The sequence below is a fragment of the Scylla paramamosain genome, chromosome 8 (genome assembly GCF_035594125.1).
Source record: "Scylla paramamosain isolate STU-SP2022 chromosome 8, ASM3559412v1, whole genome shotgun sequence".
Lineage (NCBI taxonomy): Eukaryota > Metazoa > Arthropoda > Malacostraca > Decapoda > Portunidae > Scylla > Scylla paramamosain.
In genome coordinates, this window is record NC_087158.1 from 13,238,300 (window position 1) to 13,248,299 (window position 10,000).

General features: G+C 44.2%; 1 protein-coding gene across 1 annotated transcript in view; it reads right to left on the reverse strand.

The window, feature by feature from the left end:
• Positions 1-5,766, reverse strand: part of LOC135102797 (uncharacterized) — a 65,085-nt gene extending 59,319 nt beyond the window's left edge. Inside the window, exon 1 of the mRNA XM_064008316.1 lies at positions 5,210-5,766. Coding sequence (XP_063864386.1) covers positions 5,210-5,599 — 390 coding nt within the window. The 5' untranslated portion in view covers positions 5,600-5,766. The remainder of the gene's footprint in view (positions 1-5,209) is intronic.
• Positions 5,767-10,000: the final 4,234 nt, after the last annotated feature.

The window sequence follows — 10,000 nt, forward strand, 5'->3', positions numbered from 1 at the left end:
ACAGATCAACAAGATTTCTGCATTATTAACTTTAGAAACACTCTTGAGAACCCGGCTAATCATCTTTGTGGCCTATGAAAATAGTTGCGGTGAGAGAGCGTTGCAGAATACAGGCCTTAATCCAACCCAAGCTTCCCTCTTCTATAATATACGAGGTGAATTCGGTTTAGATGCACAGGCTGTCTTTGGAATAAGGAAATGAAATCTCTGGTAATTGAGGCTTAACTTTCTCTCTCTCTCTCTCTCTCTCTCTCTCTCTCTCTCTCTCTCTCTCTCTCTCTCTCTCTCTCATTCTTATCTACTCATCTCACATCCTCTCTCTCTCGCCTTCCTTCCTTCCTTTCCTGTCTTCCTTCTCTTCCTTAACTATATCCTCTCTACTGTATCTCTCTCTCTTTCATTCCTATCACTCCACGACCCTCCTCCTCCTCCTCCTCCTCCTCCAACAGACCACTCCAATCATGCCAACTTCCCTCTGTCCCTCCCTCGCCCCGCCTCTCCTCGCCTCTCCTCTCCCTTCCGTATACAACACAGCAAGTCAGTCAGGCAGCGAGTCGTCCACACATTCCCCGTCCCTCCCTCAGCCTGAGGGTGAGGCCCACAGACGGGAAGTAATAGAAGTTGAAGAGACGATGACCTACGCTACAGCAACTTGTCAGCTACTTAACCTAATCTAACCTAACGTAATCTAACCTAATCTAACCTTGCCTTACCTAACTAACTGGTTTGCTATGAGTACTTTTCAGCGGTTCAGAACAGTTGGTCTCTGAGTGTGAGTATTGAGAAGGAAAGTGAGTGTGAGTATTAAGAAGGAAAGAAGGAAGGTTTGTAGAAGTGGAACATCAAAAAGAAAAAAAAATACATTAGAGAAGTACATACAGTGAAGTAAGGATAAACGAAGGTAAAAGAAAGAGAGCGTCAAAAAAAGAAAGGAGAAAAAATACACAGGAAATAAAGAAGTGTAAAACATGTAAAATAAAACACACACAGCATTAAGAGAAGAAGGAGGAAATACACAGAAGCACAGAATATCCAGAGGGAAGCACACAAAGCATCAAGAAGTAAAGAAAACTCGTCTAAAAATAAATAAATAATAATAACTTGATAAAAGGCTTTGAGTAGAGCCATCTGGCATTCCCTGGAGCCTTGTCAGACGCCGCCGGGATACCTCAGCGAGACTCCTGCCATCCTCCACTCCCTTACCCCCCTCCCTTACACCACTGTTCACTTCAATCCCCCTCTCTCTTCCCTTACACCCCCTGTGCCTCCCCCACTCTTTTCCCCTCCCCTCTCTTCCTTACCAGTACATCCCCGTGCCGCCCCGTCTCCCTTCCCTCCCCTTCCTTACTTCCCAGTGCCTCCCCCAGTCCCTCCTTCTCCCCCTCCCTTCCCTTACCAGTGCACCCCCGTCCATAGTTATGATGTTGCTACACACACACACACACACACACACCTCACTTAATATAACCGTATATTTAATTAGACCATCATGCGCAGTTCCTAGAAATTAAAGAACATACCGATATTGCATAGTTCTCTCTCTCTCTCTCTCTCTCTCTCTCTCTCCTCTCTCTCTCTCCTCTCTCTCTCTCTCTCTCTCTCTCTCTCTCTCTCTGATGTTGTTGATGATGATGATGATAATAATAATAATAATAATAATAATAATAATAATAATAATAATAATAATATCAAAAGAAAGGAATGGAAGAGTGTCACATTTCTCTCCCTAAAATAATAATAATAATAACAATACCATAAGGACGTAATAGAATAGTATCACGCTTCTCTCAATAATAATAATAATAATAATAATAATAATAATAATAATAATAATAATAATAATAGTAATAATAATAATAATAATAATAATAATAATAATAATAATAATAATAATAATAATAACAATAATATAAAAAAGATGCAATGGAATGGTGTCACTCCTTCAAAACAGCAAACAACATTTCTCTTTAATACAAGGAGCTGACCATAATGACTTCTGGCACCGATCTGACATGGCGCTACTGAGGCGGCACCGACCGACCTTCAACTTCCCAGCGTCACCGGCAAGCAGAGAGCGCCAGCACGTCCCCGCGGCTTAAATGTGGCCGGGAGCACCAGAATACAAGGAGAAAAAGAAGAGAAATATTACAGCAACCGTGTAGAGAAAAAGAGGACATTACTGGGATGCACCTGTTTGAAAATACATAGTGAGGAGGTAGCGAGAATAACAGAACATGGATTTGGGTTAATAAGAGAAAACGAAAGAAAGAGAGGAAAACAGAAGACACGAACAGTGAAAAGAGACGCGTACAAGGAAGCAAAGGGAACAACAGACATATTTAAGTTAATAAGAGAAAAGAAAAGGAGAGAATAAAACAGAAGACATGGACAGTGAGAAGGGGCACGTCAAGGAGTGTCGTTTCAAAGGCAATACTCCCGACCAACACTTCAACTCGGCTCATCTTGACTCACCTGCCCAGCACACTGTCACTGTGGCCCCGCAAGGAGAGGCGGCGTGGCTTGTTTGTATTCATGCACACCACCTTCTCTCATGTGGACTACGACCGGTATTCTGAGATGCTGTTTACTTTCTCACCGCGACTATTTTCCAAGGCCACAGAGATGACTGGCTAGGTTCTCAGGAGTGTTTCTCCAGGTAATAATGTAGAAATCCTGTTCATCTGTCACTAGAACCATAAAAACACAGTCAAAAATCGTGTAACTTCAACTAGAACGTTTTGCAAGTAGTGGAGGTGAGGTGTAGAAGTGTTTCAGAATATGGTCCTGTTTTCAAAGGGCACAGATGTAAATAGTCGCACTCTCATTGGTGTTTTTCTTTGTGGTTATGAGAAATTCTTGTTAAACTTTCACTACAATCATAAGAACATTCTTGAAAACCACCAACACTAGCAGTAGAGCTTGCTGAAAATAGTGAGAAGAGGTGACGAAGCGTTTAGCGATAATGACAATACGACCCACAACCTTCCTCCTACAGTTCTGAGTTATCCTTTTGGCTTTCTCTTTAGGGACTAGCACCTCAGTAGGCCTTTTTTTGTGCCCTCTCTCTCTCTCTCTCTCTCTCTCTCTCTCTCTCTCTCTCTCTCTCTCTCTCTCTCTCTCTCTCTCTCTCTCTCTTCCTTTTTGTCGCCCTAGGCCAATGTCCATCACGTATAACACACACACACACACACACACACACACACACACACACACACACACACACACACACACACACACACACACACACACACACACACACACACACACACACACACACACACACACACACACACACACACACACATCAGCAGCAGCAGCAGCAGCAGCAGCAACAGTAGCAGTAGCAGCCCGCGACCTTTCTAGCTAAAACAGGTCTCAGATCTGGTATTTTCTGTTCCCTGGCGTGTTACTATGCAAGAAAAAAATGAGGAAAAAAGAAGAAAATGAGATAAAGAAAAAAATGTGAACCTGTGGATCCTTGAGCAGGCTACCAACTAACTCACCTGCCAGCGATCAGGATGGCGAGTGGTGAATTTTGTTGGCTGCTTTACTGTATATTTCGCAATCCAAGACCACGAGAGTTTGTGTCTGTTTTGGCTCGCTGAGCTGGAGTGGTGTAGGTATCTGAGGCGCGCTACTCTTCTGAGCTGCACCCCCTCCACTACTTTCAAAAGGATTTAGTTTTAGTTTTAGTGACAGATTAATAAGATTTCTACATTGTTAGCAGAACCCGGCAAATCCTCTCTACGGGCTTTGAAAATAGTCGCGGCGATTCTGATTACGGGTATTTTCAGTAAGCTACACGGATTTTAAGAGTTTCTATGGTTCTAGTGACAGATTAACAAGATTTCTACATTATCAACAGGAAAAGCATTCTTGAGAACACGGCAAATCATCTCTGTGGAGTTTGAAAATAATCGTGGTGAGAAAACAAAGCGTTTCAGAACACGGGCCTACGAGCAGCACGAAACGTTATCATTAGCTTTGTGTGTTTGTCATTCCTGTGCAGATAAGAGAGTTGACCCAGTTTCTCTTTATGATTTCAATGCAGGTGCATTCTGTTCGCTGACGCAGAGGAGGCAGTGTTTTGCCGGCACGGGACGACTCGTGCATTATACCAATCAACCCAAGACGCTTCGCTCAGAATTACACTTCATGATTACTCAAGAGGAACTTTAAGCCTTTCACCTCCTCACAACATTTTCCTCAGTCACCTGCAACTCTCTGGACATATTTTTATACTATGGTCTCTTAGATATTGTTCCCGCAGCCTAGAAAAGGCGGACAGGAACAATTAGGGGAACCTCACTAGAAACGACGACTCAGAATAGAAATTAAGTAGAGAAATAGCCAATAAAAGGCAACATTAACGTCTTAAATAGTACTTTTGTAGCCAAGGAAAGATAAAAATAACTTCTTGAATAATAACTTTAGTACTTTACTCTAGAAAAGTAAGTTCTTCTCTATTCTCTCATTTGTTCTGTGCCCACGCAAATCATTTCTTTCATTGATGTGAGTTAATAAAAGGAGGACCACAGCTTAAAAGAGTTCAGCCATGCAAGGAAACCCGCAACACTGAAAGAGGACACTCAACACTTAGCACTGGCGCGCATCTCTCATTCACTGCAGTCTCAGAAAAGTTCCTGAGGAGAACTACTGAGAAGGTGGCCAGACAGAAGGACACGTTCCCATAAGTCTCGGTGTTTTATCTCAATTCCTTTTAAATCCTCCCACTGCTGGACCACCTTCCAGTAATCACCTACAACTTATTATACATTTCTGTACTACGGTTTCTTAAATAATCATGTAGCCTACCAAAAAATAACCTCCAAATCTTCCTTTTTCTGCACCCAAATAATTTATCGCAGTGCTCTGAGTGAAAGGGCTAACAGGTTCCGATCAAAGTTACTGAGGGATTCCACGGGTGTTTTCATGATGCTGGTGATAGATCAATAAAGATTCTATACCTAAAAAAAAAAAAAAAAAAACACCCATGAAATCCCAGCTAACCATATCTTTGGCCTTTAAAAATAGTACTTAGGAGAGAAGAAGACGTTTGAAAATGCGGAATACAGAGCATAAGGATTCTATAACACTGAATAAACACCCATGAGACACCAACTGACCATGTCTTTAGGCTTTAAAAATAGTACCTATGAGAGAGGAAAACGTTTCAAAATGCGTGAGAGGAGCAGCGCGCGGCACATACCTCGGCTTGAAAGAGAGTAGGGACGGAGAAATATCCAACTGGGTGATCAGGGACGACAAGGAAGGGCGGGGCCAGGATGTTCTTGAGTCCGCGAGTCAGTGCCAGCGCCAGGAGACCGATACCGAAGGACGTAGCCCCAGACTGCCACGAGGTGCCCGTGTAGAAGTCCCAAACGTTCCACACGCCGCGCCAGTGGTTGACAACGCACACGCAGTAGATGAGCGTGTAGAGTCGTGATATCAGCAGGTGGAGGATGGGGCGTCGCGAGTGGTCACAGAGGGAGGTGAGGGGCCCCTGGATGAGGCAGAAGAGCAGGCCGGACAGCACCCCGATGCCCAGCGAGGTGAACGTGGAGTACAGTTTGTTCTCCGGGAAGAGGTAGGTGTCCATGAGCTGCAACACCCGCGCCAGTAAAACACCACCAGGGGCGCGAACACAAAGATGGATAACAGCGAGTCCAGCACCCCCAAGAGTCCCATGAAAGGCTTGCCCCAGTTCCCGCCCCCACCAGCGCCCCCACTCTCCCCCATCGTTCGTAGCACACTCGGCAGCTCCTCCTCCCTTTCACTAAACGTTCACCTATTGACCACAGGTGCGTTTTTCAGTGTTTTTTTTTTTCTTTCTTTTCTTTCTCTTCTGTTTCTTCCTCAGCGTAGCTCTTTCACACAAACACTGGCAAGGCCTTCAGGAGATAGTCTTTAATTTGCGTGCAGTGAGTGTGAGGGTCGTGGCTCGCCCCTGCTGAGAGGTTTCTCGGCGCAGAGGAGAGTGTGGCAGGCTTGGTGCTGGGATGACAGAGACGGACTTTGAGGCTCCTGCCATAGGATGTCCTCATTCGCCTGGTGGGAACGAGGGTCGCTCACTAGCAGCCTCCACTGTGGCTAACAACACTCCGGCCTCCCGCTTCTGTGATCGCCTCGTCTCGCGCGCTGGCCACGCCGTGGCTCCTTGGGGCTGCTGTGCTACTAAATGTTAGGCATGACCACATGGGAGACGCCGCGAGCCACCAAAAATCCTGTCCCTTCACACCAATTACATAAAAATCTTTCCATGTGAGGCTGAGTGTTTTGGTCTCAGAAGTGTAAAGGCACGGCCAAGTTCGTCACTTGCTGCCCCGTGTATCGCTCACACGCAAAGTTTGTGTGCTGCAGTGGTACCGGTGAGGCGCGGGCGTGACGGAGAGAGAGAGAGGGAGAAGGGTCTTGAGTAGAATGGGCGGCGCACGCGAGTGGTGCTTCCCGAACCGTGGCTGCGCGGCGAGTGCGCGGCGAATGAGGTGCCGGCGGTGCAGCAGGAGAGAGAAGGCCGTGCGGGTGGGTTACTAACGTGACAGCGCTCCGGGTGATTCAGGCTGGCGGGGCTGCTGGCTGTGTGCAAACGTGTTATACCGACACACCAAATGGTTTCTTCATATTAACACCTGTAGTTGTGACCTCCTTCCTTCTCTTCCTCCTCCTGCTCATCTAAGTTTTTTACATGTTTCCCTGTTCGTCTATATACTGAGTAAACAATTATACTAATCGACTCAGGACTCTCCCTTCTTCGTTCTGACACAACACGTCACATCTTCCCCTCGGGCCGCCTCCCTCCCGACCTTCGACTTGGTGACCGAACAGCTCCCAGTGTGACAAGCTCTTCCGGCGGGGCGAGGCGCGTGCAGAAACGATGACTGGCACACCACGCCAACAACAACTGCTGCTGCTGCCGCTGCTGCTGCTACTGCCACTGCTACTATTATTACCACTTCCACTACTTCTATTATCACCACTATTGCCACCACTACTGCTACTACTACTACTACTATTATTGCCTCTGCCCCTGCTAAACTACTAGTAAATGTATTTATACTAGCATGTACGATCATCACCACTTATTAGCAAACAGAAATCAGGTCATGATTCATCCTTTTCTTCCAGGAAGCGGCACAAGACATGAAAAGGCTATACTTGACGCAAGTTTGGCGCACCATGACAAGACGCATGACACGCCTGGAATGCCTTGAGGCCTGACGTGTACATTGCTTGCTTCACGACGAGCAGCGCGTACCTCTCAGAGCCCCAGCCGCATACCGCTCATCGATGCAGCACACTCAGCTGTCATTGGAACAAAACAGTGGGATGGGGAGGAAGGAAATCTTAGCCCGTATTCTAAAATGTTTTAGTCTTTCATAGGAACAGTTTACAAAGCCCACAGAAGTTATTCATTCGCTTCTCATGGATTTTTTTGACCATTGATGATGCAGAATATATCAGTAACATCTCCTACAGCTGCATCTCAATAGTTGCGAATACACTCTGTTTGGCAGGGCTAATATATGTGGCAGAAGTGTCTAGGGTTTTAAAGATAAACAAAGCCTTTAGATTAACACCATACAGAGATGAAGGTAGCTGCGATCCTCTCTCTCTCTCTCTCTCTCTCTCTCTCTCTCTCTCTCTCTCTCTCTCTCTCTCTCTCTCTCTCTCTACTATAAGATTATTGAAACACATTTAGTAGTAGTAATAGCAGTGATACTAGGAGTAGTATTAGTAGTAGTAGTAGTAGTAGTAGTAGTAGTAGTAGAAGAAGAAGAAGAAGAAGAAGAAGAAGAAGAAGAAGAAGAAGAAGAAGAAGAAGAAGAAGAAGAAGAAGAAGAAGAAGAAGAAGAAGAAGAAGAAGAAGAAGAAGAAGAAGAAGAAGAAGAAGAAGAAGAAGAAGAAGAAGAAGAAGAAGAAGTAGTAGTAGTAGTAGTAGTAGTAGTAGTAGTAGTAGTAGTAGTAGTAGTAGTAGTAGTAGTAGTAGTAGAAGAGAGAGAGAGAGAGAGAGAGAGAGAGAGAGAGAGAGAGAGAGAGAGAGAGAGAGAGAGAGAGAGAGAGAGAGACAGACAGACAGACAGAGACTGACATAAACTAAGACAAACAAACAAAGAACAAATCTTACTCCAGCAGTTTCCAGTTATAAAAAAAAAAAAAAATCCCACTTCGAATTACGAGTAACAGCGTGTATTGGATAATGTATGACAGCAACACCGCCACCGCCACCACCGACACTAGAGCCGCCACGCCCCCTCAACGCCGTACCTCACCATCTTCCTTACTCATGCCACCACAGCCGCTCCTCATACGGTTTAGGTTGTCAGTTTGTTGAAGAGCAGGAATTTACAAAGAGTTGAGGGAGATGAGATACAAAGCAGTGGAAGTACATAAAATAGTAAAAGGCTATATATATTTTCATAGACATTCATCACTACTAATACTCATGACACCAGAGATAGAGAGAGAGAGAGAGAGAGCTTCGGTGCTTGCCACAATACTTGCTTCACTAACCACACTCGACTCGATTCCTCAGTTCGAACCAAACGCACTGCTTCGAAGCAGTGTCTCGGGAATGAGTTACGCGCTGAACCCAAAGCGTCATTTCACTTATTTAACTATTCGCGTCTTGCTATTAGCTGTTAAGTTACGTCATATCACATGATGCGCCGAGAAACTTATCATGAAGCGCACTCATATGTATGTAGCACGTAAACAAAGTCTCATCAAAGATATAAACATTCATTCGGCCTTTACTAAATATTTTCTCTCTGGTTAATGGCAAGTTTGTTTGTTTGTTTATTTGTTTGTTTGTTTTTCTCTCTCTCTTATTTCAGCCAAACATTACACAGCTCCTGAACAGATACAGACCATTTTTTTTCTTTCTCTCTCTCTCTTTTCAGCCAAACATGACAGCTCCTGAACAGATACAGACCAGTTTTTTTTTTTTTTTTTTTTTTTTTTACCTAACTTTGGCTATTACGGTTTCTCCTTAAGTTTAATAAGACGTGCCAGCAATGAGAGAGATGGAGCATTCTAGCTTTTATTTAGTACTACCTCTACTGGTTACACTTGCTTCAACAGAATCGCTTAGGGTCACTCAGTTAAGAAGTGTCATATAGTTATTAGCAGTTAAAGGGTTAAAATAAAAAAAATAATAATAATAACCGGTGAGGAAGGTGTAACGAGCACCACCTGTCTGCTGAAATTGTGAAGATCAGCACTACAGGGAGTCAGTAGCACCATACTCACCATCACCAAAAGAAAGAAAAAAGAAAGAAAGAAAGAACAAGGACAAGAACAAGAACAATAAAAACACGAAGCAGAACAAGAACAAGAGAATGAAGAACAACAACGACAACGACGACAACAACTACAACTACTACTACAACAACAAACAACAACAAAGTAATAGAAATCTAACCTTAAAAAAATCTTCTTCCTCTTCTTCACTTTCATAACCACCACGTAATATTTCAATGACAAGAATAGTTATAGTAGGAAAAATATGGCGTAACAGAAAGAAGCATAAAGGAAGAACAAACTGTAGCAGCTCGATGTTCTGTTGGTCCTCATGAGTCTGTCTGCGAGAAGGTACACTACTCTAAGGCTAACGAGATGTAAGATAGTGAAGACGAAGGCTCCCCCCCCACCCACCATACCTTTCCGTGATGATAAACCTGGATAAACAAAGTGACGCTTGGTGAATTGTGCGTTGACTGAGTGAACGACTGACTAACTGATTGATTAACTGACTGACTGACTATTTAACTGACTGAATGACTGACGAACTGATTAACTGACTAACTGACTGACTGACTGATTGAGTGACTAACTGACTAACTGCAGAAGAGAGAAAGAGAGAGAGAGAGAGAGAGAGAGAGAGAGAGAGAGAGAGAGAGAGAGAGAGAGAGAGAGAGAGAGAGAGAGAGAGAGAGAGCAGGAAGGAAGGGGATATAAGGAGAGAAAATCTGACACCATATCTGACTAGACACCGTGACGG